This window comes from Cutaneotrichosporon cavernicola (genome assembly GCF_030864355.1).
Source record: "Cutaneotrichosporon cavernicola HIS019 DNA, chromosome: 6".
Lineage (NCBI taxonomy): Eukaryota > Fungi > Basidiomycota > Tremellomycetes > Trichosporonales > Trichosporonaceae > Cutaneotrichosporon > Cutaneotrichosporon cavernicola.
The window spans coordinates 522,204-549,046 of NC_083398.1; the positions used below are offsets into that span (position 1 = coordinate 522,204).

Below are 26,843 nucleotides of genomic sequence, written 5' to 3' on the forward strand. Positions count from 1 at the left end.
ACGGGCCACGTGAGATGTGGTGATGCCACGCGACTTGTCTCGCTAGTTTCTGGTGCCTCGGAGGAACTCGGGCGACAGCGGACGAGGTATGCCCGCCCTGTTCCTCCCTGAGAAATGTGGAGGCCCTATTTTGATTGGGACCCCACCTCCACTCTGATTCCGGCTATTGGACACCGATTCAATCATTGCATTGTTGGCTATTGGGCCACTCAAATTCCACCACCGGCAATTTGGTACGGCCGTCCGTCCCGCCTATACGCCTAGACATAGCACTCCTGAACAAGCGAGCCGGCCCACGACAACCACTAGCGGGTCCTCAAAAACCCACTTCACTTTTCGACAACCCCATGCCCAAGATGTCCGACTTTGACGCGAGCGAGATCGAGGCAAGGGTCGAGAAGCAGACCGTCAACCCCATCAAGTCGTTCCTCTCGGGCGGCTTTGGTGGTGTCTGTGCGGTGCTTGTCGGTCATCCGTTCGACCTCACCAAGACCCGTCTCCAGACCGCCCCGCCGGGCACATATACCGGCGCGATGGATGTCGTCAAGAAGACGCTTGCGCGTGATGGCCTGAAGGGGTGAGTCAACTCGGCAGGCAAGCGAGCTAGAGAGCGGCGAGGAGGGAGCTGGCGAGCTGGCGAGCTGGCTGGAGCTCTGGAACGGCGGACGGGCTCAGATAGCCGTGTGGGTCACCCGAGGGTGGGGAGACAGTCGGCGAGGTGTCGGCCTAGTCTCAAACCACACGACGAGTTTTCACGTCCGCGGACTCCCACATCGGTGGCCAGTGCTCGACTCGATCCAGATCCAGATCCAGATCGGCGGTGTTCCGTGTGCTCCGTGGCCCTACCCACTCTGAGCCATTCACCATTTCAAGACCACGCTGACGCCAGTCTTTACCGCGGCATTTCGCCGCCCCTTCTCGGCGTCACCCCCCTCTTCGCGGTCTCGTTCTGGGTGCGTATCTCTGGTCGTGTGGTCGGGTGGTCAGGAGATGTGTGCAGGTACTCAGGTGCACGGACGGCGACGAGAGGAGGTGCCGAATCGGGGAATCGGGAATCCCACAAGCATCGCACGAGCTGCCGTCGGCGCGCCCGCCTCCGACTGACCCGCACGACCGCATCACCTAAGCCTGCATCATCTTGGCTGCGCCTCCCATCGCTTGCGTCTCCGCGGTCTCGCTCCACTCGGCTGGCCCCGCTAACTCCAGGGTTACGACGTCGGCAAGCGCATTGTCTACGCCGCAACGCCGAACCGCAAGGACCAGCACCTGACGATCCCCGAGCTCGCGTTCGCCGGTTTCTTCTCCGCTATCCCCGCTACCGTCGTCGCTGCCCCCGCCGAGCGTATCAAGGTTCTCCTCCAGGTCCAGGGTCAGGGCGGCAAGCCCGCATACACTGGCCCTCTCGATGTCGTCAAGAAGCTCTACGCTGAGGGCGGCGTCAAGTCGATCTTCCGTGGTACTGTTCCCACTATTCTCCGTGACGGTCCTGGTTCTGCTGTGTGAGTAGTATCAGGCATGGGAGGCAATCGGTCCCTGTCGCTCCTTTTTGGACCTCTTGTTCTGTTCCAATTACTGACCCAAGCTACTTCGCCACATACGAGGTCGTCAAGAAGGCTCTCTCTGGCAAGCCTGTCATTGACCACGCTACTGGCGAGGAGAAGGCTCCTCCCCTCTCCCTCCCGGCCGTCATGTTTGCAGGTGGTATGGCCGGTGTGGCCATGTGGTCGATCGCCATCCCCCCCGACACGATCAAGTCGCGTATCCAGTCAGCTCCTAACGGCACCTACCGCGGTTTCCTGGACTGTGCGCGCCAGCTGATTGCCAAGGACGGTATCACTGCTCTTTGGAGCGGTTTCGGCCCCGCCATGGCACGTGCGTTCCCGGCCAACGCGGCGACTTTCCTCGGCGTCGAGGTCTCGCTCAAGCTCATGGACCTGGTGTTCTAAGCTTGAAGGCGGGGTAGCCCGCTAAAATGCCCAAGGTAGGGCTAATTTGTAGATACGTAGAGTAATCGGGATACAGTGCGTGCTTTGCATTGTGTTTGACCGTGTGCGTACGGCACTGGACATGAGGAGGGGGGGAGGGGGGGGGGGGGGGTGGGGGGGTTAGGAGGGGAAAGGAAGGGGAGGGCAAGGTTAATAGTGAGTCAGAGCTGGGCACTAATAGTGGACGGCCACATCTCCGGCCTGCCATGCCCAGTTCGCCTATCGCGCCTGTCGTCTAACTCGGACGGTCCCCACTTAACAGGAGAACGCGACACTGGAAAGATAACCACGTGCAGTCCAGATCAACAGCACCAGGCGCGGCGCCACGCCACCACGCGTGACACGAACTTGTTGTCAGATTCCTGAACTGATGAATGACGCTGGCACGTGCCGAGCGGAACGGGAGATGAGCTGTGGCGATGCTGGTGTCACTGGCGTCACCTCATCGACGTCTCCGCTTCGCCCGGACCACTTCGGGACGGCTAAGACTAAGGTAGATAGGGATCACGTCGGCATTACTTTACAGGATACAGACCTCGTCGGTGGCTCTCGGCATCGGCCCCACCTTACGGAAGGGCCTGCCGACTAGTATGCAACTTTCCCACGCTGGCAAGGTAGTGGAGCGGACAAGGGTCCGTTTTGTCACAACCCCCCTTTTCCGTCAAATTGCTTCCGTTCCACAGTCGTTGAGGCACGGAGCAAACTGCGACCCGTAACCGCCGGAGTCGGCAACGCGTTGATGAGACAGATTACGCCCGCGTTACTCTTAGTCTGTGAATCTATTGACTGGGCCGCAGCAGCGATTGCACGCCAAGCGGTTGGTGGAGGTGTTTACCCATATTTAGCGCGCAGCAGGCACTAACGCCTGCGCCCAAGTCGCCAAGTTCCCGAGTGAGTGTATTCTTCCCGGAATGGCCGGGATTGGGTTGGAGGGGGGTTGGGGCTTGGAAAGTCGAAAGTTGACACTTTGCAGAATACAAAGACAAGACCGAGGTCCGAGGGGAAGCTGTGCAGCGCGTCGTGTTCCTGGAGCTTAAGCATGGGAGTAGAGGGCGTAGAGGGCGTAGAGGGCCTGGAGCTAGAGACCGAGTTCCAGAATGGGTCTATGAGCTGATTCCAAAGGGACCAGAGCATGTGGGTGTTGGAAATGGGTCTTAGGGAAAAGGATGCTTGTTTACATCGCTGTTATCCCTTTGAAATTCAGGGGTTTTTATGGTGTTACAGGGTAGAAACGTAAGGGGCGGGAATTCTGGGGTGGGGTTTGTTTCCACCGAGTGGTGGTTACTCCTGTTGTGATGAATAGTCACACTTTGGACAACAGACCATTTGCTTGACAACGCCATCACAACCGACTGGTCCGATACAACCCTTTGTCAAGTCTCAGAGCGTACCTACCTCGTGCCATGTGCCTCAAGAGGGAGCTAGAGGGGCGCCATGGAACCGACTAGGCGATATGCGACCAACCGACACTCATCATCACACTTACTCAACTCGACTTCCCGGTCACTGCGCGTCGTACTGCGCGTCGTCTCGGCGGTCATTGCGCAGTCACCTTTGAAATACAACCCCCTAGTTTACCCAACCATCCCAACAACCCCTTCAACGCCCCCAGCACCGCCACTCGAACCTTTGTCACACCTAAATCGTAAACCCCTCCCTCCGTCCCTCCCTTCCTTCCTTGCCCTTCTCCCTTCCTCCATTCCCCCCCCCCTCTCACCTTGCTCCGCTACCAGCAGCGACCCAGTGTTAGATATAAGAACCCCTCATCGCGCTCTCTTGTCGTCTCATCTCATTCCAACTCTCACTCGCTCCTTGTTTCCTCTACTCCACTACTCATAACAACAACCCCACCATCAATCTTATCATAATGCAGTCCAAGCTCCTCGCCCTCTTTGCTCTCCGTAAGTCGAATCAGCGTCCTCGTCATCATCCCTTCCTCGCCGCCCCCACCTTGTTCACATCAACTTGCTTGCCCGCTAACCCCCAGTCGCTGTCGGTGTCTACGCCCAGGACGGCTCTGAGTCGGCCTCGCCCTCGCCCACTGAGGGCGGTCCTGGCGGTGACGCTGCCCCCTCTGACGGTGCCGCTCCCTCTGAAGGTGCCGGTCCCAGTGCCGGTCCTAGCGGCGGTGCTGGCGGTGACCCTTCGGCCACCGAAGGCGGTGCCCCTGGCGGTGCCTCAGTCCCTTCTGCTGCTGTTTCATCGTCTGCCGTTGGTGGTGGTGGCGCCCCCGCCCCTACCGGCACGGGCGCCGCCGCTGGCAGCTCTGCTCCCGCCGGTGGCGCTGTCGGTGGCAGTGCCATGGCCAGCTCGGTAAGTCTGCTTGGGTAACTGTCCTGATTCCTCCTCTCACGCCAGTCCGTTCACGCTTCTTCGATGAGCTCGCACGCCTCGGGCTCGGCCTCGGGCTCGGCCTCGGCGGGCGCTTCTTCGGCGGCTACGACTCCGACCAGCGCTGCCGGTGCTCTCGTCATCCCCGGCGCCCAGGTCGCTGCGGCCGTTATGGTCGCCGTGGGTGGTGCCGCCCTCTTCTAAGCGCGTCGCACCTGCTCGACCTAGGACCTTGGTCTCCCTCGACACTAGAGTCTCTGCATGTTTAAGTTTCTAGTCCGCACGATCCCCCTCCTCTTCCCTCCACGGAGGTATGCATTGTACATGTAAACGCCAATGCGCAGAGCAGCAGCAGCAGCAGCGGCGGCGAGCAGAGTGGGGCTGTTGCTGAATAAGACCACCGTAACCAACTAGGCCGCGAAATGGGTAGGACGCGCCTAAACGCGTCTTCCCACGCACACAAGGCAGGCACACAATCACACACGCAAACAATCACAACCAGTCTGTCGTCGTACTAGCTAGTAGGTCACGAGGGATGTTGAGTGTTGATCAGTCCACGCTACTAGACAAAGACAGTCAAGCCAAGTGTGCCGAGATCAAGCTCACATTCACAAGCCTCATTGCATCCCATGTAATAGTCAACAACACAACACACAGCCTACAGGTATCATCTTGGCATCCGAGAATAGGCCACGAGCTTTGGGAACATCAGGGCATCCGGCCACCCCAGGCCACCTTTGAGCCCTGTACTCCCGGTCGACGGCCTGGGAAGGTGCCTTTCCCACCGCTCTCAGCCTAATCCTAATCCTAGAGACCGAGAAGCACCTACACCTACATATCAACCAGAGCGCAGCGAGAATGACGTGTGACTGCAAGTACGTGGAGCAGTGTGGCCGGCGCGTCGGTTGGACAGCTACGCGACGAGTGGCGCGCCAGAGTCTGTATCAGCGATGCGAGCGGCCTCCACTGCCGAGTCACGCCCCCGTGACTGTGACCGTCTGTTGCGGCTCGGCTGTGCACTCCATGGACCAGTCGGATCATCAGAAGGTGGGCGCGAGGAAAAACGTTAACGTGGGATGTGAGCGGCATGTGATATGGTAGATACCAGGCTCCTTCGATCAGCTTCTCTACACCTCGCGACTGATCTGTATGAATCTGAATCCCACGCGGAATCAATCCCGTCCCAGCTTCAAAGTTAGACTTTGGGCGCCACTGGCATGCCATCTCCAAGGTCTCCAAGGTCATCAGCTGTGAGTTGCATCCCAAGTATCCCCGATTGAGCGCAGACTGTGATCCCATTCAACTCCATATACATCTCAGCCGCGGCCAACGAACGGCATCCCCGCCGCCAAGATCTCCATCCTCTGCACGTCCGCCTCGCTCCCGATGCCCGCCAGAAACACCACGGTGTCAGCGACATTCTGGACACGCATCATTGGTTCCGGCCGCAGACTCCCGTCCGGCTGCCGACATCCCTTGGCCGCATGTGCGATCATGTCGGTCGCGGCATTCCCGATGTCCAGCTGCGTGCATTTGATGCCATACTTCCTGCCGTCGAGCGATGTGCTTCTGCTCAGCCCGAGGATTGCGTGTTTCGAGATTGTGTAGGCGGCCGAGTCGGGGCGCGGCGAGGTGGATGAGATGGAGCCGTTGTTGATGATTCGGCCGCCGGAGGATTGCATGAGCTTGATGGCGTGGGCGGTACACAGGACCGCACCCATGATGTTGATGTCGAGGGCGCGGCGGAAGGTCGACATGTCTGCCTCCTCGAGGGGGGTTGAGGGGAGGAGGTCGACGCCCGCGTTCTGATGTTAGTGGGGGGAGGGGGGGGGGGGGGGAAAGAATACTCACGTTGAACAACACATCCAAGCGCCCGTACTTGCTGCGCACCATCTCAAACATGGCGGCCACATCGTCGTCCTTGCTCACGTCTCCCACCGCAATCTCCGTCTTGCCGCACAGCTCGGCGGTTGCGAGGAGAGCGTCCTCCCGCCGTCCAGAGAGGACGAGGACGCACTCGGGGTACGCCTTTGAGAGGGCGACGGCGCATGCGCGCCCGATACCGCCTGACGCGCCGGTGATGAGGATGACCTGGGGCGTTGAAAGGGACATTACTGCGATGAGTTGGGTGGTTGAGACAAGGTGGTGGGCTTGATATATAGGCCCCGGAGCCGGGCCGGAGGCCGGACGAGTCCGGACGACAGGCGATAGCCGCTGTTTGCCGCCGGAACGGAGTGATGACAGAGCTCTCTGGATAAAATGTTGGCTATCGTTCAGTCATCTTGTTGTTGGCTATCGTCCTCACGTTGGCTATCAGATCATCAGACGTTGGCTATCGTCCGAATCTGAGCGGCGTCACACCATCGCCGCATGTCACCCCCAACCCTGGCAAGACGCGACACTCGGTTCAACCCTCTTCACCCTCTTCCCGCTCCCTCACTCACCCCACTCACCCCACCTGACATTAGGACATTAAAAGTATACATCTAAGCGAACAACACTACCACCGCCGGTTGTACGGATCTGGTGGCGCAAATCCGTACGGCTGGCGGACCGCCTCAAACTGCTGCACTGGAGGATATCCTGGCGCCGCGGAAGGCGGGAAGTCTGGCGCACCTGCCGCAGGCGTCGTGGGCCGGGGTGGATGCATTTGTACCCAGCCAGGAGGCGCCGCATGCGCAACGAGCGACGTCGAGCTCGACGCAAACTCGTCGTCGTATGACCGGGGCGGGTAGCTGTGGCCCGGATCGGTGTACTCGTCAAAGATGTCATGATACCCCCCCTTGTTGTCGGGGTATTCGGGAGAGCGGTGCTTGCGGGGTGCGTCGCGGCTCGCAGGGCCGTGGTTGGCAGTAGTGGGAGCACGTCCGAAGGCCGGGGAGGCTGATCGTCCAAAGGCCGGAGACGCGGTACGCCCGAGGGCAGGCGAGGCCGAGCGAAGCAATGGCTTGTCGTCGGCGAGGCTGATGTTTGGGAGTGTCGGTTTGAGGTGCGACGCGTCGATTAGCTCGCCCTTGGCGTTCTTGATCTGCATGCCCATGTCAATCTTCTTCTCGAGCTCAGCGTTGCGCGCGATGCGGCGCTTCTGACTCTTGCGGATGATCTCGCCGATACGCTTGTCGACCTTGTGGCACACATACTCCTTGAGGTTGCCCTGGATGTAACACAGAAGGGGAATGTACAGGACAGCCGCAATGATGAGGAGGCCGAACGACACGACGAATATGAGCACGGTAAGGATCATGGAGATCAGGAGGAGCGCCGTCCACGGCTGCCCGTCCCAGTACTGTGGGATATCGTCAGTGCGGAAGTCGTACGCCTTGGCAATCAGAAACAGCACGATGGCGTTGATGCTCTGGCGTGGCCCGTCGGCAAGGATCGTGCGCTTCCAGTCTACCATTAGTTCCGTTCAAGTTTGCCTGCAAGTTGCCCTGGGGAGCAGATGTAGCTGCCATGTGCCATGTTCCACTCACCCTTAAACGTGAAGAAGACAAAGAACGCCACCTTGTCCTTCTTCTGCTTGTTGGCGGAGATGCGACAGAACAGACAGAAGCTGTCGTAGCTCTTGATAGAAACGTAGTCGTTGGCCATCGTGTTGCAAAAGGTGTAGCTAATGTCGCGCGATTGCAGAACCTTGCGTGCCTTGTACCACTCGTATCCGAGCAGCAGGAACGAGAAGATGATGCAGCCCACAAAGACCCACTTTGCAATTTTAAACTGCACGTCGATCACGCAGTGGTGGTTGCCCGACTTGGCGCACTTTGTGTACAGGCTGTTGGTCCACTCGGCGTTAGCTGGCAGGCAAAGGGTTGCTCACATTGTCGGTCGCCAACATGGTGGAGGCCGTGAAGATGTCCAGGCCATAGATGACAAGATTCTTGATCAGGAACAGGTAGACGAAGCAGTACTTGAAGCGGGTCCCAATGCTCGTGTCGTGAAAGTCCTTAACATCGACATACTCCCACTGACTGTTAGTCCGGACTTTTCGGAGGAGGCAACCACGCAGCGAAGCAGGGCCCGTCACCCCTCTGGGCAAGTCGACCATCTGCCCAATGACAACGCCACTAACGCAGGGGCCGTTCGCTGAAGGACACTGGTAGGAAGCTTTGGGTCTCCTTCTTCCAGAGCCAGCACTTCCGGATGCGTAGCACATGCTGCGGCTTTTGCTGCCCTCGCGGGACCCTGCCCGCTGTCGCCGCCTTCCCGATCGAGCGGTTACTGCAGTCCCGAGCACACCCACCTTGTAGTCTTGCACGACCTCACGCTTCCAGTCCGCTTCACAGCACATGGCAGGTGGCGGCTCTCAAGTTTTCTCTGTTGGCAGGCGATCGGGTGCCGGTCAGATGTTTGGGCGATGGAATGGAGATGCGAGCGAGTGATAATGAGTAAACTGATTGATTGGAGCGATTGTCCTATGCGAGAGGGAATGACGGAGCGTCCAGCGCAACGATAAGAGCGATACAGTCGTCCAGCGACCGTGCGTCGAGTGTAATGTTTAGGCCCTCGCGGAGGAGCCGATCGGAGTGGTGTGAGCGGCGGGATAGATAGGGGGACCGGAGGCTCTCTACAACCTGATGGCGAACAGAGAGGAAGAGGGGAGGAGGAAGGGGAGAGGGGGAGGACAGGGAGAGATTGTGAGAGAGCGAGATAGTATAATGGAGAGGAGAATGAGAGATGAGAGGTGTTGTTTGAGGATGTCAGCAGTCGACCATTCCAACGCACAATGCACGCTCGACCCTCAGGAGCACGGGAGCTCCGTCACTACACAACCCATTCATCCAACCCACTCCTTCAACAACCACATCATATCTAGCAGCAGACAACCCAACTTGGTCGATGGATGCAGGTACCTATACATGAATGCATGGGTGCAGTTTTGTCTGTCTAGAAGAGCAGAAAAATAGTCGACATGTTGTCCAGTGCCAGGATCAATGTCAGGAATCGCAACGCAGACGCCTCCTTCAGGGGCAAATCCGGGGTGGCAACTTGATACTTGCCTCTGTTCCGACTTGACGCCTTCCTCAAACTCATCATCAACGTCGACGTATGCACATGGCACCCGCGGGGTGTAACTCGAGTTCAAGGACGGGGCGCAATGACATTACCAAGTTAGTGGTAACGTCGACGCTGATAATGTTGGAGAGTTTGGGAGTTTGGAGATGGTGTTTGCGGAACTGGTGGCCTGGCAGGCCTGAGGGGGGGTGGCGGCCTGGCGGTTGCCGCTTGTGAAGTCGAAAACTGAAACTAAAGGGCGGAATGCTAACGCAACTCCACCTCGGCCCCTATGAAGGACACCACCTTGACATTCCACTCTGATCCACGGAAAACTCAACACGACGTCGAGAAGCATGCGCCGCCTCTTCCGGAGCCATGCCGTGCGGGCAACGGCGCTCCTCGTGGTCGTTACTGCGAGCTACATGCTCCTCGTCTCGCGCGCGGATTGGCTGGGCCTCTTCCCGTCCCGATCGTCATCCTCCTTCACGCCTTCCACTCAACCCTCACTCCCCGCCCCTCCACGATACCGCCCTCCGCACGAGGTCGAGCGGACACTCGCGGCCCTACGCAAGTCGTTCGTCGCCGAGTACGCGCGGCACTCGTCTTCGCCGGCCCCCGAGCCGGTGTACGCGGCCCCGTGGCTCAGCAGTGAGCAAGTGTATAGGTATGCCGCCATCGCCAACCCGCCCAATGGGGTTATCGTCCCGCGGATAATGATAACAACGATCACACGCCAGATCACGCCCCAACTCCCAGACCTGTTAAACACCATCGCTGTACTTGTCCATTTCCTTGGGCCTGAGCGGCTGACGTTCTCCATCCTCGAAGGGCCCAGTGACGACGCAACCCCATATATACTGAGCCGCGTCCTCCGGCCACTCCTACAGCAACTTGGGGTGCCGAACAAGGCTGTCCGGATTGAGACCAATGCGCCAAAGATCAAGTGGGACGAGGTGAACCGCATCGAGGCGCTGGCCCAACTGCGCAACAAGGCGCTCAAACCCATGCTTGACAGCTGGTCCGAGGATATCGGGCCCATCGTCTTCCTCAACGATGTGTTCTTGCACGCATCTGACATCCTCGAGCTCCTGTATCAGCACAACCTCTCCAAGGCGTCCATCACCACAGCTTGGGACTGGATGAAGCGCGACCCGGCGCACTTTTACGACGTATGGGTTGCACGGACTGTAAGTCTTTTTTGAACAAGAGAGGAAGCTGATGCAGATTGACACGGGTGACCTGTTCTACCCCATCCCGGGGAACGAATGGAATCCGTCTGACGACATCCTCAGCACCTCGCCGGCCTCCAAGGAGGCATTCAACGCCTTGAGGCCCTTCCAGGCTTACTCATCGTGGAACGCTCTTGCTGTCCTGGACTCGGCTCCGTTCTTCCTGCCGCACAAGGTGCGCTTCCGCCGTGGTGGGATGGGCGAGTGCGCGGCCAGTGAATGCCTCCTCATCTGCTCGGACTTTTGGAAGGCCGGCTACGGGCGTATCCAGGTCGTGCCCTCGGTGCAGCTTGCGTATGAGCGTGATATTGCGCTCCAGACAGCCAAGAGGTTGCGGCAGGACACAATGCGGCTGGGTTGGAGGGGAGGCGTGCCGCTCACAGATACGCCAATCCAGTGGGAGGAGGAGTGAGTCGAGGTTGTTAGGAATGACTGACCCCAGACCACCGCCCAAGGTTCGATGCAACCCGTGGCCCAATAAACCTGGGCTGAGTGCCAACGTGTGGGAGAATACCAAATGGCTGGCACCATAGTCATAGCATCTCTATTGTACATCATATGCGCACATGAGCATGGCATGGCAACAGGACTGGACTGGCATGGCAACAGGACTGGACTCTACACGGGGAGTTGATTCCCGATCCGATCACCGTGCCAATGACGCAACAGTGTAACTTTGTTGTTGTTTGTTGTTTGTCAACAAGGCTAACGATCGATTAGAGTGTGATTAGCGTGGGAAGAATATGGTAAAAGTCATTTTTAGTGCTGGTATACTGTTGGCGTTGTCAACAAGTCGTGCCCAATCAATTGTCCAGCATGTCCAGCTTGTAGCTTTGTTTCGATTGATTTGGCGGAATTGGCGGGGAGCTGCCCATTTGATCATTTACTGTTGATCTATTGATCTTGATCATGTGAGCTTATGTGAGTTTGATTCAAAACGCGGGCTAATCGACTTTAATCGGCCTTGAGCATGCACAGACACCCGATTAGCTCACCTCTGAATTGACCGATTGGTTAATCCCAAACAAGGGGATTGCTAATTGGCAGGAATAGGATTGGCAGAGTGCCACATCGCGGATTTATCGTTTGATCATTTGAAAATGCTAATGCCCGTTACATCAAGAGTTTTCACTAACACGCTCGCTACTCGATTTCCTTATCCCCAAAGTGCTCCCTAATTCTTCTTAATCCTCTCACAACACTACAAGACAGTCTACAAGTCATTTGAATCGTCCATCAGGACTGTCCTAAATCGTCAGTCGCTATGCCTTCCACCATCCTCTCTATCACTGTCATTATGCTCACCCTCGCTTCTCGTTCTCCCATACCCCCACTCGAAATGCCCATCCACGCCGTTGTTTGCCACCCTCCACGTTGCTCTATTCGCTGCATCTCACTCAACCATCCATACATCAATCCATCAATCCATTCATCCATCCACGGCCCATGATGATCCAACCCACCTCCACCTCCGCGACTGACTTTTCGGTGACCATTCAGACCAACAATCCAAACAGCACAAACTAGCGAAAATGGCCCTTCTCACTCAGGATGTTGTGAGTTGGCTTGAGAAGGGTGACTGTATAGAGGTGGAGACAAAGTTGTATCAAGGTCATGGGTAGAGTACCTCTGGCCTGGGTGGTTGGCAATGCCACAACGTTCACGTTGGGTGACAGATAACGCTCAACCACCCACTATGCCATCCGCCCTCTCTAGATGGCGACCTTGCCTCTTCACCCTTCCCACGACACATGCTGACTCCAGATCATCACCCTCCAGGAGGTTTCGGCTGCCATGACCCGCTGCGCCGCCGCCATTGATTCATCTCTGCGGAACCCCGCTGCCGCAGCCTTTGCGCTCCAGCACCCCGCCGCCCTCTCGACGCTCGAGAGCGGCGCCATTATTGCCCAAGGCCTCGCCGCGGCCGTCGCAGCCTCCTCTGAAGGCGCGACTAAGAAGCGCTCCCGCAAGGAGAAGAAGCCCAAGGACCCCAAGGCGCCCAAGCGTCCTCCCTCGGCGTACCTCCTCTACCAGAACAACGTGCGCGAGGGTATCCGCACCGCCAACCCTAACATGCCGTACAAGGACGTCCTGGGCGTGATTGCCGAGCAGTGGAAGGCGCTCAGCCCCGATGAGCGCAAGGTGTACGAGCACGCGTACAGCTTGGCGACCGAGGACTTCCGCAAGCGCGACTTGGCGTACAAGCATGACGGGACGGTGAGTGTAGCGAGCGAAAGCCGGCAGAGCTTTCCCACGGCCCGCCAATTCGCGCTATCCTGAGCTGACCTCAGATCCTTCCCCCCACCATCGGCATCTCCAACTACTCGGAGCACAAAGACGAGACCGACAGCTCAGACGACAGCTCGAGCGAGGAAGAGCCTCCCGCGCCCGTCCTCCCCATACCCTCCAAAAAGGAGAAGAAGCGCAAGAGCGAAATTGAGGTTAAGCCCAAGAAGGGAAAGAAGAACAAGAAGGATTAAGGGAGTAGAGCGGTCCAGCGAGAGGCGAGAGACTTAAGCTGTACTGGTTGGAGAGTCGATAGCCAAGGAGCAACCTGCGAGCCACACCACTTGAGCTCCGAGTAGAGTCCATTAATTGTTCATAGTTCAGAGTTTGTCTTCGTTTTTAGTCGGTTAGTTGGGGGCATGCGATCGTGTATGAGGAGCGATACTGGCTGCATCATTATTAGCTGCGTCTAAGCGTGTGTCCACATTCGCCTTCTAGCAGGAGCTTCCCAGCCAACACAGCGCGGTGGCGTTCATCTGAGTGAGCTTGGAATAGGCCCACAGAGCAGGGTGGTGTAGGTGGGTCGGGGACGAACGCGAGAGCAGCCGGTGGTCGCTTCCGCGTCCTGTGGCTCCGGAACTACGCAGTGCTACCCTGCGCCAGCCAGCCGCGCTGACCGGCGGGTTCCAGGCGTCAATCGAGCCGCCTTGAGCCTTTGGATCTTGTTCGCCGCCTTAATCTCCCTCTTGCCCTTCTCGGACTTGACCTCAACCTTCTCCCTCTTGCCCTCCTCGGACTTGACCTGAACCTTCTCCCACTCCTCTACCTCACCGGGGACGACGACGAACGTCCTCGCGACCCTATCTGCCGCGTCCTCGATGACCTTGATCCACGCGGGGTCGCGCTTCCGAACCTTCGTCCTGAGCCAGTCGAGCTCGTATGAAGCCTGTCCCTCGGTGACGGGTATCCTCGGGGACAGGGAGGAAGGATGCGTAATCAGAGCCGCGTTGAACATATACCCGCGCGCAGTGGCTTCGCGCTGCAGTTCGCCGAGGAAGAAACCGATTGCGGCCATCGGGTCGTCAGACGCACGAAAGCGGACTAGTTGTGGATGTTTCGTGTATCCTTTCGTAAGGCCGGCCAGGACTTTTTGCGCCAGTAGAGCTTCGCGCCAGCATGCGATGAGGGCGGCGCGGTCGAGGATGGAAGGGGAGACGGACCAGAGGCGCATTGTACTGACAGAAGAGGAGAGGGGATATGGGGTAGGAAAAGGGTTAGTCACGGTGGTGTAAAATGCCAGCCCACGACCTTGGCCCAAGGCAGGGTCGAACGCGAACGGCTCTCCCCACGCCGACGTCATTTGTCATTAGCACATCGCCCTCCTCCGACACTCCGACCCATGAACCTTCCCCCCGGCCTCGGCGCCGCATACTGGTCCACCTGGGAACTGCCAGCGGGTGCGAGCATCGCCGAGTCTCTCGGGGACGGCGAGGCCTGGATTGGTGGATGGGACGGAGTGGGGTTGTATGAGGGGTGAGTCGGCGTGAACGTCTCGAAATGGGCAGCACACCCGACGTCAATTCCAACACCGGACGTGTACTGACTGCAGCAACAACAAGGTCCCCACGTACCAGACCTTCACGCTACATATCACAACGCACCGCGTCCTGCTCGTTCCCGATACGCCGTCTCCGCCACCCCTCCAGTGCGCGCTGAGTCATGTACGCGAGACGCAGTTCTATGCGGGCTTCATGCGCTCGAGCCCAAAGGTCATCGTCACGCTCGGTCCCGCGCCTCCTCCACCCCCAGTATCCTCTGGCTCGTCAACACCAGCACCCGCGCCAGTCCCAGAACCACAAGGTAACTGGACGTGCGGGGTGTGTGGTTTCGCGAACCCATTATTGCCGGGGACGGGCGTACCCCCCGGAGCCAAGTGCGCGCTCTGTGGTGTAGCGTACGCGACGAGCAAGAGTATGAGCCTTCCACCGAGCCGCACAACGACACCCGGCCCTCGTCCCGCCTCATCCGCATCCCTCCCCCCTCCCTTGCCCGCTCCACCAGCCCCCGCAACAGCCACCGCAACAGCCCAGATCGCATGTACGGCTTGCACGTTCCTCAACCACCCTTCCCTCTCTGCTTGCGAGATCTGCGGTACCCCACTTCCCAAGTCCAAGGACGGCGAGTTGAAGCGCAGCATGAGCGCGCCCCGTTCCGAGACAGTACGCTTCAGCTTCCGGCGGGGCGGCGAGCGCGAGGCGTACCGCCGCCTCAAGGGGGTGCTGAGCGACCGCGTATGGGAGCGCGTGGCTGGCGTCAAGACGGGTACGATTGGGCGAGAGGAGAACCGGCTTGGGGGAATCGACTCGATCCTCAAGAGTATCAGTCTCGAAGGACAGGCGAACGACGCGCACATGCAGGATGCGTTCCGCGACCTCGAGGTGCTTATGGTCCGGGCAGGCGAGATGGTGAGCGGTCCACTAGACGCGCTGACGCCAGGTACGCCTTGCGCAGAGTCTCAACTCAAAACTCACCGCGGTTGGGGGGAAAGACGACGCGGAGGCGACGCTCGTGCGTTCGTCGCTTGTGCGCCTCGGCCTGCCGGCACCTGCTCTGACGCAGGACATGGTGCGCGACGAACGCGCCTACTTTGACGGCCTGGCACGCGAGCTCGGCGCGCTGCTCACTGGAAGCAAGGGCCAGGGGCTGATGTTGCAGCCGGGGCATGGGGTGATTGCGCTTGACTCAGTGTGGGGCCATTGGATGAGGGCGCGCGGCGTTGCCCTCTTACCACCAGCGACGCTCATGCACGTCCTCCCCATGCTGGCGGCACACAGCCAGCCGCCGATCCGACGGCTAGATCTGCCCTCAGGCTTGACGGTGCTGTGCACGCCGAGCTATGCGCCTGGCGTGCTCCTAGCACGGCTACTGGAACGCATGGCGCCGGGTGAGGGGAGGGAGGAGAAGGGACGGCGGACAGAGGAGGAGGTCGAGAACGAGCACGGGCTCGGCATCATCGACATCGCGGCCGCCGAGGGCTTGCCCATCGGTCTCGCCACAGAGCTTGTCGACATGGTCGCGGCCCAACCGAGCGGCATGGGTATCGTGCGCGATGACCAGGCTGGACCAGGCGGGAGCAAGTGGTACCGCGACATCATCAGTGGGTGGCCCCTGGAGGGTGAGGGTTGATGCATTTCATATGGCTGTATCTTATGGCTGCATCTGAACTAGTCGGCCTCTGACGTCCCGTCCGGCAGCTGCACGCCACCGGCGTATAAAGACATGTTCGCCAGCATGTTCCCGAGCTCGTCATCGCTGACCTCCGGGCCCCGGTCGGCGATTATCTCAACCTTGAAGTCCGTCTTGAAGTCTGTCGCTTGGGTTCAGTGCCTTGCTATGGGGTTCGGACTCACCGCTGATATTCAGGACGCCTCGCAGCCCCCCTGCAGTCTTCTTCATGGCCTCGTTATCTGAATCAGCCAGACCCTCATTGTCCAACTCACCCTCATCCATAGTGACAGAAGCGAGCCACGCGCGCTCGCGTTCCGAGAGCTGCTCGATCCTGCGGAGCTCAATCTGAGCTTCGGACGGGGCCCGGTTCTCCTGGTGCTCGTCAATACCATCCCGCCGCACCGCAATCGCCGCTGGGCTGTGTGAGGGCACCGAATCGTGGAGAGGCCGAGTACGCTCGGTAAACGGGGCACGGGAACGGGGGATGAGATTGAGATGCCGAGTACGCTCCCGACGAACGTCAAGCCAAGAACGCCCTGGCCCCGTGATATGTATGCCGTCGGCGGTAATGAGGGCCGGCACAATGCGAAAATCGCCGTCTTGGATGAGTACGTCGGCGACAGTATTGCCGACCTCGAAGTGGCCTCGCTGAAGGTCACCGACACTGTCGAGGTAGAGTACCGTTCCAGGCTGGTTGAGGAAGGGATAAATGGACATGGTGGGGAAATTGGATGGCCTGGAGGGAGGCCATTGTTGGGTTCTAGTATTGTGTCGGGTGATGACTCTCAACCGCTGGTGGACACATCAGTTCCCCTGAAACAAGATCAGTCGCGATGTCCTGGCGGGAGCGAATGATGAGGACGAAGATGTGAACAGAAGGAGAAGATCGGTCGCGGACCATCTTGGAGAGGGTGATTGATGGCCATTTGAATCGTTGCGAAGGTAAGTCGGTCCAGTGATCCTCTTGTGAGTAGCCGAGCGAAAGTGCCAAGCGCAGCGGGACAAGCCTGCCTAGCAAAGTCTTCATCCTGAGGCCATGAATCTTAATCTACCAGTGGTTCTCGCCAAGCTTAGGCTTGTCTGTCTGGAACGCCTTCCACTGAGCCTTGATCTCCTCCTTGGACACCTGATAGTCTGTGGCTAGAGTCAGCTGCCACTCATGCCACTCAAACCCACCACTGGGCTTTGGCACACCCGCAAGGCGCGCTGCGTCCCTCTCGGTCTTCATGTTCTCTTCTGTCAGCAGTCAACTGGAAGACGTACGAGAGTCGAACTTGAGGCCAGGTGTCGTGTTCTGGCTCGTGTAGCCGTTGGCCGGTACACTGGGGGCGGTGTTCTCGTAGTTCATCATGTGTGGGGGACAGGTATGCAAGAGGTGTGCAGTTTAGTAGGGCGCTGGGTGATGGCGCGACGGCGATGTTCATTGTGCGCGCATGTGATGGCGCACGGCCTATTGTCCTCCCCCGACCTGCCACAGCCAACAATACTTGTCTTGACTTAAAAGCCACAGATCAACAACACTTTATGGCGGCGACGATGTGGCGCCACTCACAGTTTGATCCATGATCGACATATGTTTCGTGCCACACAGGTACTGCCACTTTCCATAGGGCATCATTCCTCTGATCGACTCTCGCGACATCCCCTCGCCCAATCGTACGCCAGGGTGTTTGGCACGGCGCCAAGTCAAACTCGAGCTTATCGGCTTCGCCGGGACCTGCGCTGTCCACGTGTTTGTTTCAGGAACTATATGTTGTTTAGAGTGAATGGACGTTGCATCGAATACCGTTGACGTGCGCGTCGTTTAAGAGATTGAGTAACGACGAGTCCTACAACAATGTACAGGATCCAGAGTCTGGAAGCAAATACATGTCGTACATAGAGTTACGATGGAAGACAACAGGGATGCGATGCTTTGGTGGGATAGGTAGATCATTCGCGAGCAGAGCACCGTTTACTGACCCTTGAAAGGATATACCCTCGTGTGCCGCACTCGAGCCACTATCGATGATCGTAGCCTTGTGGTCCGCATACGATGCTGGAACGAGTGGGCTCCTCGATGCGGAAGGGAGACTCCACTCGACAATTACCACTTTGTGATCTGCGTACGAACCAGGCCCCGCGAGCGCAGCACTGACCATTGTTGTTAACCCTACATGTGTTCGCAAAGTCACGTGCGCCACGATGGCACGGAGGAATGGAGAAAACCTTATTCTCTTTAATGACCCATCGAATGCCCTGACTCATGGAACGCGAACATTTAGTCCGCAATTTACGGAGTTTTGAGGACTAACCTAACCACTGTAACCTGTTGCCGAAAGGTGGTTCAACAAACACCAGCACCCCTTCTTCAGCACACTCCCACTAGGGGATAGAGACTTGTCGACGCCTCCCCGAATAACGGGCAGCCGCTTCCGGCGCGCGGAACACCTCGAGCAGCTCCCTTGTGTGCATCTGTTATTCTCAATCCTCATCTCACATCCTCTACACAACGTGGCTTTAGGACATGCCTAATCCATGAACGGCGCAAAGGCGGACGGTGTTGCCAACGGCTATCTCCGGTGAGTGCCGAAATCCTGCCAGTTCCAGTGGGCACCTCCTACGACATTTGCAACAGCAGTGGGGCGGAGAGAAGAGCGTGTGTCGTGGATAGGTAGTATTCACCGATAGTCAGTTTCCTCGAGACCGGCGGGAGGTGGATATACTTCCATTGTTGCCGTATTGACTGGGTGACAAGGTGATACATACGTTGGAACTATATTGTAATAGCGAACACTATGTATATATGTTACTAGATATCACGCGACTGTGACGAGTCCTCGTTACTGAGGAACGACCCGTCGCAATCAAAGAACGACCCGTCGTCGTAGTGAATTGGTTCAGCATTCCTGTCCACGACCCACGCCCTTTCTCCGGGTGCCCGGCACGTGCACCCAGTTGGTCAATGAGGACAGCCAAGTCGGTCAGGAACCCGAATTGAATGTGTTTCCAGGCACCACGGAAGCAGTGTTAGTAAACGTACTTGCGTCGTTTCGGTTGTGGCGGAATGGCGACGTCCGACAACAAGTGCCCGTGAGGGTACACCGGACTCTGCATACTGGAGAGTACGATATTGCACGGTGGCTTGGATGTCTGGATTCGGACTACTAAAACAGTGGAGTTTTGTTGTATTATTGACAATATTCCAGAGCAATATCATGGAATAGTATATATTCACCACAACCCTACATCGGAACTCCCAGCGTACCGGTGGGAGTGGCTGTTACAAGTATCATAGACAGCGAGATATAGTGCTCTTTGCCACGTCGAGTTGAGGGCTCACGACCGGCACGACCGGTTAAGCCCTTGAATCGTCCTCGAGGTAAATCCCAAATCCCACAGCACCAGCTACAATCGTGACTTGAAGCTTATTAGCCGTCAATGAGGGCAGTACGAAACAGCCCTTTAGTCCCTTACCCCGCCATGTCCGTCATTTCCGGAGTCTGGCCCAAGTCAAGAATCCGGTTTTTGCCGAATTGGCATCGCCATGTCACATTCAAATGGGACGCGACGCGAGCAACTGACTGGCTTTTGGATACACACTCTATGAGCTGGGACTCTACTGTACTGTCTGAACGCGATCGTCCCACCCGTTTCCCGTCTTGTTTTACTCCTTCTTCTCCTTGAGCCCGCTGGCCAGCCCCTCGCACGTACCCTTGGCGTCGCCGAAGAGCATCTTCGTGTTCGGGTAATAGAAGAGCGGGTTGGGCACCTCGGCGTAGCCTGGGTTCAGCTGTGTCTAGGCAGGGCAAGAGGCGTGTCACCAGGCACACCCGGGTGAGCCGCCGGCGTTTGGTTCCTCTCCAGAAGAGGCTCGGTTCCTTGGACGGCGGTACTCATGCACTTTACTCACCCGCACTCATCCCGCGTTTCATCACGACAACGTTCTTCGCGTTCCACACCTGCAGCACTGGCATGCCTGCGATAGGCGAGTCGGGCTCGAGGGCAATGGGGTTGACCGTGTCGTTGGCGCCGATCACAAGGACCGTGTCGACGTCTCCAAAGTCGTCATTAATCTCATCCATCTCGAGCACGACTGCTGTCAGCACCCTGCCTCGAACGCCACGCGTCTAGGGCCGACGGCACAAGACAACGGCGCGCAACCGCTCTCCAAGCTCTCCGACCCATGCTTCTATTCAGAGAGTGACAGAGGATGGTAAGCGAGGCATCAGCAGGCTTGAGCGCGCCAGAGGAGCGTCAGTCACCATCAACTCACTGTCGTAGGGGACACCCGCCTCGGCGAGGAGCACGTTACACTGGCCCGGCATACGGCCCGCAACGGGGTGGATGCCGAAGCGCACTTCCTTGCCAGCGGCGCGAAGCTCATTCACCATCTCGGCGATCGAGTACTGCGCCTTGGCGACAGCCATGCCGTAGCCGGGGACGATGACCACGCTGTCTGAGTCCTTCAGCGCCTCGACAGTGTCCTCAATCGTGGTCTTGGAGACCGTCAGGCCCTTGGTCGTGTCTAAGATCAGCTATGTCCAACGAACACACAGCTCGGCAAGTTACGCACCGGTCGTGGACGTCGTGGTTCCGATGCCGCCGAAGATGACGTTGGCCAGCGAGCGGTTCATCGCCTTACACTATCGTCAGCTACACCTCCTATATGTGAGCTCACCATGATGTACGACAGGATGGAGCCGGACGCGCCAATCAGCGAGCCGACAGACGTGAGGAGCATGTTGTCGAGCATGAAGCCCTCGGCGACGAGGGCGAATCCAGAGTACGCGTTCAGAACGGTGACGAGGACGGGCATGTCAGCGCCACCGATCGCTGCCGAGGTTGTCCAGCCCTGCAGGAAGCTGAGGAAGGTGTTGCCCAACAGGCAGCCGGCTGCGATAGCGGGCACGCCCGCGCCCATGGTAACAAAGGTGCCCATCGCTGCGAGGTTGGTGCCAATGATACCGGCGTTCATGATATGGCGACCGGGGAGAATCATGGGCTTCGAGCCCATCCGTCCAGCGAGCTTGGCGTACGCGACGATCGAGCCGGTGAAGGTGATGCCACCAATCAGGACGCCGAGGTAGGCGGCAGTGAGGCCCAGGGTGGTTGACGCGTGCTCGCTTCCCTGCAGCACGACAGCTGCGGAGGTCATGACGGCCGCGAGACCGACCACCGAATGCAACGCCGCGACAGTCTGGGGAAGAGCCATGGGAGAGACACGGCGGCCAATGGCGAGGCCTGCGCCGCCACCAATGGCGGTGAGCATGCCAACCTGCATGAGCTGCTCCTTGGTGAAGCCGACGGCGAGGACCGCAGTGAGCATGCCGACGAAGACGCCCAGGATGCCGAGAGAGTTACCAAGGCGGGCAGTAGCCTGGTGTCAGGTGGAACAGATGGCCGGAGTGCCAATGACACGCCATCATGGTTCACTCACCTGCGAGCTGAGACCAGTCAGAGCACCAATGCTGAGGAACGTCGCAATGGTGTAGCCGGCCTGCACGAGGCCGTCCTGACCCGACTGCCAAGCCCACAGAATACCCGCCGCAAAGAGTACCGCCGGCACACCGTAAAGCCACGCGTAGTCTGGTGGGTCACCAGGACGGCGGAACAGGTCGAGCATGCGCTTGGTGGTCAGGAAACCGCCGAAGATGTCTACCGTTAACCAAGGACGGCGGGGCAAGATTTACTCAGGTTAGCCAGGAGGACGGACGCCGCGCCAAGGTACTCGGGGAACGTGGTCGGGACGTAGCCGCCGCCGATGGCGTAGAGGCCACCGACACCGACAAGACCGGAAAGAGCGTTGGTAACAGCTAGTTGTCAGAGGAGGTACATGGCCTCAACGCACACATGAGGGGAGAGTGAAGAGCCGGGGTGACATTCCAGACCGCGTTGAAGCCGACAAGGCCGGCCAGACCGAAGGTGTTGAAGTTAAGCATGAACGCCGGACCAGTGAGCTTGCCGAGGGCGAGTGTGCCGCCGACCGCGCCCGTCGTCATACCGACGGTGCTCACAGCCTTCTGCCACGGCGTTTTCTCGATCTTGGGCTCTTCAACCCTGGGCGCGGGCTTTTTCGGAGCAACGGCCGCGGCGGGGGCGGTTGTCGACTGCGGCGCAGGCCACATTACCTCCTTGTTGTACGTGACGAGGGCGCCGCGCACAACTTCATCCTTAAGGTTGACGTTGAAGCGGCCCTCGCCGCCGATCTCCAGGAGGAACTGGTGTCAGCTGTCACCTAGTGAGTGGCCAGCTATGCATACCTTGGTGATGTTGTTTGAGTAGAGGGTTGAGGACTGGGTCGGGAGACGCGATGGGAGGTCGGTGTAGCCGAGGATGGTCACGCCATTGGGAGTCACGACCTTCTCGCCTGGCTTGGTGAGCACACAGTTACCGCCAGTCTCGCCGGCGAGATCGACGATGACCGACCCAGCTGCTGTTAGCGACAGCGTAACCTCATGGTCTCACGCTTCATAGCCCCGACATGGTTCTCGAAGAGAAGCTTGGGAGCTGGCCGCCCCGCTGAGGATCAGTTTCGATGCACAAAGACGAACGCACGGATCAGAGCAGTGGTGATGATGATGTCAACATCCCGAGCCTGCTGGAGGAACAGGGCCATTTCAGCGTCGAGGAAAGCCTTCTGTCAGTCATCCCGATCGCCATAACTCACCTTGGACATCTCCTTTGCGTATCCGCCGGTACCCGAGCCATCCTCATCGATCTCGACCGTAAGGAACTCGGCGCCGAGCGACTCGACCTGCTCCTTAACCACGGGGCGCGTGTCGAAGCCACGCACGATGGCGCCCATGCGGCGCGCAGTCGAAATGGCTGACAAACCGGCGACACCACCGCCGATGACAAGGACCTTGGCAGGGGGAATCTTTCCGGCAGCAGTCACCTGACCCGTGAAGAAGCGCCCAAACTCGTTACCTGCCTCTAGCACGGCGCGGTATCCGGCCGTATTGGCCATCGAGCTCAGAGCGTCAAAGGTCTGGGCGCGCGATGTGCGCGGGATCGCGTCCATCGCGAATGAGTTGACTCCGCCCTTACGCAGCCCCTCGACGAGATCCTTGTTCACGGCTGGGTAGAGGAAGGAGATGAGTGTCGAGTCTGCGGAGAGCGCGGCGACCTGCTCGAGTGTTGGCGGGCGCACCTTGAGCGTGATGTCGGCCTTGATCTCGTCGGCAATCACGGCGCCAGCCGCGGCGTACGCATCGTCGGGGAAGTTGGCCCCCACGCCAGAGCCGCGTTGGACGAGCACGCGCCCAAAGCCCTTCTTGAGGAGTGTTGCGACGCCGGCGGGCGTCACAGCCACACGGTTCTCGGAAGGGTATGTCTCGCGCGGGATGCCGACGGTGAGGTCCTGGTATGGGATACCAGGAGCTTGCTCGGTAGCCTCGTTGTGAAGCACCGAGGAGCGGTGCAGGCTCCGTTTTGCTTTGGTCAGTTCAGTTGCAGCCCACGATGCGCTGTTCCTGTTCACATCTCGCACCACCTACCTGCAAAGGCCAGCTGCCGCACCGGAGCTGGGGATAAGCAAGGCCAAAGGAATGGACGTACCGAGCCGGATGCGCCTACAATCGGCGCCCACGGCTTGCATGGTGAGGATGATGGAAGGGGTAGTGGGCAGGTGGAGAGAGATAGAGACTGAGAATGACGACGAGTGCCAACAAAGTTGTGGGGGGACAAGTATCAGTGTGTGTGACAGGCGTCAGATCAGCGGTCGAGATTATCGGACAACCCCGACCGACACTCATCCAAACGCGGGGCACCAAACAAACCCCAACGTCACGTGAACAAGGAATGACGAATATGACCTCTTGGCCGTTCTTGGCCTTGATGGGCAAACTACAGCCTACCACGTCCATCGCTCTGCACTCAAACACAGTCCCAGCTGCCCACGACTGTTGATTGTTGCCACAACGACTTTGCTAACAGAAACGAGCGACGACGGAACGTTCCGCACAGCCGTGGAATTTGTTGGTGAGTCGCGTGGTTGCCCTGAGCCACAAAGGCGAGGACGGGCGAGCGAGCCGGTTCATCGGAGCCCCGTCGTGAACAAGCCATCGCAGGCGAACCAGACAGCCGAAGCTGTCCTTGACGTGACAGCTCGTGGTCACAGGTCAAAGTTGGTAAGAGATCATCTCATCGCCACCAAGGCGTCTGGGATTAAGGCATGAGGCCCAACGGGCGAACCAAACAACCACACCAGGTGCCTGCGCCCTCACATGCCGCCGACGCACCAACACCAAAGTAACCACACGCCCGACATACGCGTCATTATGCTTGTTGCGCTCAATGCGACTTGCGGAACAAGTTGTAGCTTTCCGCTCCAAGTTTGCTTGGCCGCAAAGTTGGCATTAAGCATGGATGGTTGCCACGCTACTGCTTGGCCCACTTGAATCTTCAACATTGACGAAGATGCTTCCGCTGACCTCCACCTGGTGTTGCAAGGATCACCTATGACCTCAACTGGTTCATTCCATTCCCACCTCTTATGACATTTCACTTCTTCTGTCCATCAACAGTCCACATCAACTATCATCCACTTTTACACCCTCTCAATAGATCAATAACCTTCCACAGTGATGCCACGTGGGCGATGCTCCACGAACTCACCAAGCTACGTCGAGATTTCGGACCGCAGCAAGGGCAGCGACGGTGATGTCGCTGAGATCTTCTCTCCTATCAAGCGCAGTACGCGCACCCGCAACAACCAGAGCAACGAGGTGTCGGCGCGACCAGTTCGCTCGACGCGCGTGACAAAAATCATGCGCGACTCGGGGTCAGATGTCGAGTTCGTGGGGGAGTCACCCGCCCCGAGCAGACGAGTGTCAAGTCAGCCTTCCCCAGCTAGCATCCCAGCCAAGAGGACTAAACCAGGACCGACCTTCCTTGGCGTCTACATACCCAAGTAAGTCCCCCAAGCCGCTGGGGAACTAATGATAGGTTGAGACCGTCGCAGGAGATGATCCGCGAGTTCCGAGACAAGCAGGCTGCGGCTGCTTTGGCAGCGGCGAACGACGACGACGTCGCTTCATCTGTCCAGAGGGACAGGTCCGCCATCTTGCAGTTGGAATCTAGCGTGGAGGATGAGGATGAAATCGACAACGACCTATATGCCGCGCTCAAGCGCTCTACGGTCTCGAACGGGGGCACGCGGGGCCCGACGCCTGCCAAATCGAGACCGTCAAAGAAGACGACGAGGCGGTCGCTTAAGTCTGACTCGACGGACGATGATGTGTCCCACAGAAAACGCAAGGGGAAGCAACGACGCCGCCACTCCGACTCGGGCGAGCTCCCCCGGTGCAAAGCTACAGTAAGCCGCAGGCGCGATTTGGAGGACTCGGAATCAGATGTTGCCTTACGACGCAAACGCGAGAAAGATGGAGAGCGAAGGCGAAAACGTCGTCGCGACTCTGACGACGACACCCAGGACGAGGGACTGGACGAGATCGAGCTTGACGAACCTGAGCGCTTCAAGACCAAGTCGCGGCTGCGCAAGGTTAAGAAGAACGCATTCCAGGAGCGCCTGGGTAGCCTCCAGAAGAAGCGACGTGGGAAGGTCTTCGGCGCGAAAACGGAGAGTTCAAGCGAGGAGGAGAGCTCGAGCGACACTGACAACGACCGGCGCCGTAGACGCGCTGGGCCGAGCAAGAATCGCAAGTCGACATCGCAGTGGAAGTATGTCCAGGACGACCTGAGCGACTTCATCGCGAGCGACGACGATATCGATGGTGCACCAGTGCCGCGCGGTCGGGGTCGAGGTCGCGACCATGTCGACCTCGAAGCGTTCACATTCAAGCGCGAGACACCGGAGTACAAGTTCAAAGTCGTGTTCCGGTACCTCCTGGTTCTCGTCATACAGGGGCCTGGCGCGCTCCTTCCATTGAATGGGAAGAACGACCAGTATTATGGTCGCTTCCTGCGCAACTTGCGCGACCAGATGAGTGGTATCAAGAGCAGCATTTCGAGCGTGCTGTGGCGCTCCGAGTTCGTCAAGGTGCTCAAGAAGTATCCGCAGTGGAGACAGGCGCGCCTCGAGGAGGAAGAGGACCACTGCGAAGCATGCAACCGCTCCAAACAGGCATGTCGCCACGAAGCGTGGCTACGCGGTTCTCCCTACCATCCCGAGAAGCACGAGGATGTGTACGACATTGAACGTGCCGAACAGCTCTCGGCCCAGCGCCGCCGACGGCGGAAGTACAAGAAGCTCGGGAAGGAATACAGCAGTGATTCAGATGACCTGCGCGAAATCGGCGCTCTTGGGGCAACTTGCCTCACACGTACCAACCTGTGGCATGAGCTGCACCACTGGGAGCACAGACTTTACACCGACGTCCGTCAGTACTACCACGACCTGCTGCGGGCGAAGGACGACGCTGTGGAGACGGACAGCGACAGCCTGCTGAGCGCAGCGTCCGACGCCACGGCTGGCGCGAAAGCTGACCTCAAGCGCCGCAGGGCAATCAGCCAACGCCGCGTCGCTGACCTCAAGACGCGCCGCCTGCCGCGAGACGCCGAGGATATCGATGAGGTCACGGAATGGATGGACCGGCAGGGGTACCAGAAGGACGCGATGCGGTACCTCACACGATTAGTGGACCGCGCGCGGGATCTGGACAGTGTCAGGCGTTGATCGCCATGTGTGCATGCCGATGTTTCTTAGGCAATGAACTATAAATCATATGTGCTTTGTGTAAACCGATCTCGTGATGAGATTGTTATTGTGGAATTACCTAATTGCCTAATTGCATAATGGGATGCATAAATGCTTGGCACCGCATTACTTTGGACCAAACAGATGAGTGGTCCTTGGGTGAGGTCATCCAACCAACTCCAGAGTAGCCAACGATGATGCTTGCCTCAC

At 58.5% G+C, this 26,843-nt stretch overlaps 11 protein-coding genes across 11 annotated transcripts; 5 read left to right on the forward strand and 6 right to left on the reverse strand.

Annotated features, from left to right (window-relative positions):
• Window positions 1-347: 347 nt before the first annotated feature.
• Window positions 348-1,946, forward strand: CRC1 (uncharacterized protein; the record flags this gene model as incomplete). Its single annotated transcript, XM_060602639.1, has 4 exons — window positions 348-577; window positions 890-953; window positions 1,207-1,499; window positions 1,583-1,946. The coding sequence occupies 4 exons, from the start codon at window positions 348-350 to the stop codon at window positions 1,944-1,946; spliced, it is 951 nt and encodes a 316-aa protein (XP_060459013.1).
• A 1,906-nt stretch (window positions 1,947-3,852) lies between these two features.
• Window positions 3,853-4,520, forward strand: CcaverHIS019_0602080 (uncharacterized protein; the record flags this gene model as incomplete). Its single annotated transcript, XM_060602640.1, has 3 exons — window positions 3,853-3,886; window positions 3,973-4,298; window positions 4,344-4,520. 3 exons carry the CDS (start codon window positions 3,853-3,855, stop codon window positions 4,518-4,520), a joined length of 537 nt encoding a protein of 178 aa, XP_060459014.1.
• A 1,112-nt stretch (window positions 4,521-5,632) lies between these two features.
• CcaverHIS019_0602090 (uncharacterized protein) lies at window positions 5,633-6,428 on the reverse strand (the record flags this gene model as incomplete). The annotated part of the gene is made up of 2 exons (XM_060602641.1): window positions 5,633-6,121; window positions 6,168-6,428. The coding sequence occupies 2 exons, from the start codon at window positions 6,426-6,428 to the stop codon at window positions 5,633-5,635; spliced, it is 750 nt and encodes a 249-aa protein (XP_060459015.1).
• Window positions 6,429-6,816: 388 nt separating this feature from the next.
• KCH1 (uncharacterized protein) lies at window positions 6,817-8,604 on the reverse strand (the record flags this gene model as incomplete). The annotated part of the gene is made up of 4 exons (XM_060602642.1): window positions 6,817-7,709; window positions 7,790-8,099; window positions 8,134-8,280; window positions 8,557-8,604. 4 exons carry the CDS (start codon window positions 8,602-8,604, stop codon window positions 6,817-6,819), a joined length of 1,398 nt encoding a protein of 465 aa, XP_060459016.1.
• Window positions 8,605-9,664: 1,060 nt separating this feature from the next.
• Window positions 9,665-13,020, forward strand: CcaverHIS019_0602110 (uncharacterized protein; the record flags this gene model as incomplete). Its single annotated transcript, XM_060602643.1, has 6 exons — window positions 9,665-10,498; window positions 10,536-10,948; window positions 11,781-11,794; window positions 12,041-12,096; window positions 12,305-12,757; window positions 12,832-13,020. 6 exons carry the CDS (start codon window positions 9,665-9,667, stop codon window positions 13,018-13,020), a joined length of 1,959 nt encoding a protein of 652 aa, XP_060459017.1.
• A 395-nt stretch (window positions 13,021-13,415) lies between these two features.
• Window positions 13,416-13,997, reverse strand: CcaverHIS019_0602120 (uncharacterized protein; the record flags this gene model as incomplete). The annotated part of the gene is made up of 1 exon (XM_060602645.1): window positions 13,416-13,997. One exon carries the CDS (start codon window positions 13,995-13,997, stop codon window positions 13,416-13,418), a length of 582 nt encoding a protein of 193 aa, XP_060459018.1.
• A 168-nt stretch (window positions 13,998-14,165) lies between these two features.
• VPS36 (uncharacterized protein) lies at window positions 14,166-15,952 on the forward strand (the record flags this gene model as incomplete). The annotated part of the gene is made up of 3 exons (XM_060602646.1): window positions 14,166-14,299; window positions 14,376-15,231; window positions 15,263-15,952. 3 exons carry the CDS (start codon window positions 14,166-14,168, stop codon window positions 15,950-15,952), a joined length of 1,680 nt encoding a protein of 559 aa, XP_060459019.1.
• A 38-nt stretch (window positions 15,953-15,990) lies between these two features.
• CcaverHIS019_0602140 (uncharacterized protein) lies at window positions 15,991-16,711 on the reverse strand (the record flags this gene model as incomplete). Its single annotated transcript, XM_060602647.1, has 3 exons — window positions 15,991-16,139; window positions 16,177-16,233; window positions 16,267-16,711. The coding sequence occupies 3 exons, from the start codon at window positions 16,709-16,711 to the stop codon at window positions 15,991-15,993; spliced, it is 651 nt and encodes a 216-aa protein (XP_060459020.1).
• Window positions 16,712-17,042: 331 nt separating this feature from the next.
• CcaverHIS019_0602150 (uncharacterized protein) lies at window positions 17,043-17,342 on the reverse strand (the record flags this gene model as incomplete). Its single annotated transcript, XM_060602648.1, has 3 exons — window positions 17,043-17,134; window positions 17,171-17,227; window positions 17,258-17,342. The coding sequence occupies 3 exons, from the start codon at window positions 17,340-17,342 to the stop codon at window positions 17,043-17,045; spliced, it is 234 nt and encodes a 77-aa protein (XP_060459021.1).
• A 2,298-nt stretch (window positions 17,343-19,640) lies between these two features.
• CcaverHIS019_0602160 (uncharacterized protein) lies at window positions 19,641-23,573 on the reverse strand (the record flags this gene model as incomplete). The annotated part of the gene is made up of 14 exons (XM_060602649.1): window positions 19,641-19,756; window positions 19,887-20,069; window positions 20,250-20,501; window positions 20,550-20,619; window positions 20,655-21,353; window positions 21,414-21,631; window positions 21,667-21,789; window positions 21,825-22,194; window positions 22,237-22,406; window positions 22,442-22,495; window positions 22,532-22,610; window positions 22,644-23,410; window positions 23,473-23,499; window positions 23,534-23,573. The coding sequence occupies 14 exons, from the start codon at window positions 23,571-23,573 to the stop codon at window positions 19,641-19,643; spliced, it is 3,168 nt and encodes a 1,055-aa protein (XP_060459022.1).
• Window positions 23,574-24,561: 988 nt separating this feature from the next.
• CcaverHIS019_0602170 (uncharacterized protein) lies at window positions 24,562-26,612 on the forward strand (the record flags this gene model as incomplete). The annotated part of the gene is made up of 2 exons (XM_060602650.1): window positions 24,562-24,887; window positions 24,923-26,612. The coding sequence occupies 2 exons, from the start codon at window positions 24,562-24,564 to the stop codon at window positions 26,610-26,612; spliced, it is 2,016 nt and encodes a 671-aa protein (XP_060459023.1).
• Window positions 26,613-26,843: the final 231 nt, after the last annotated feature.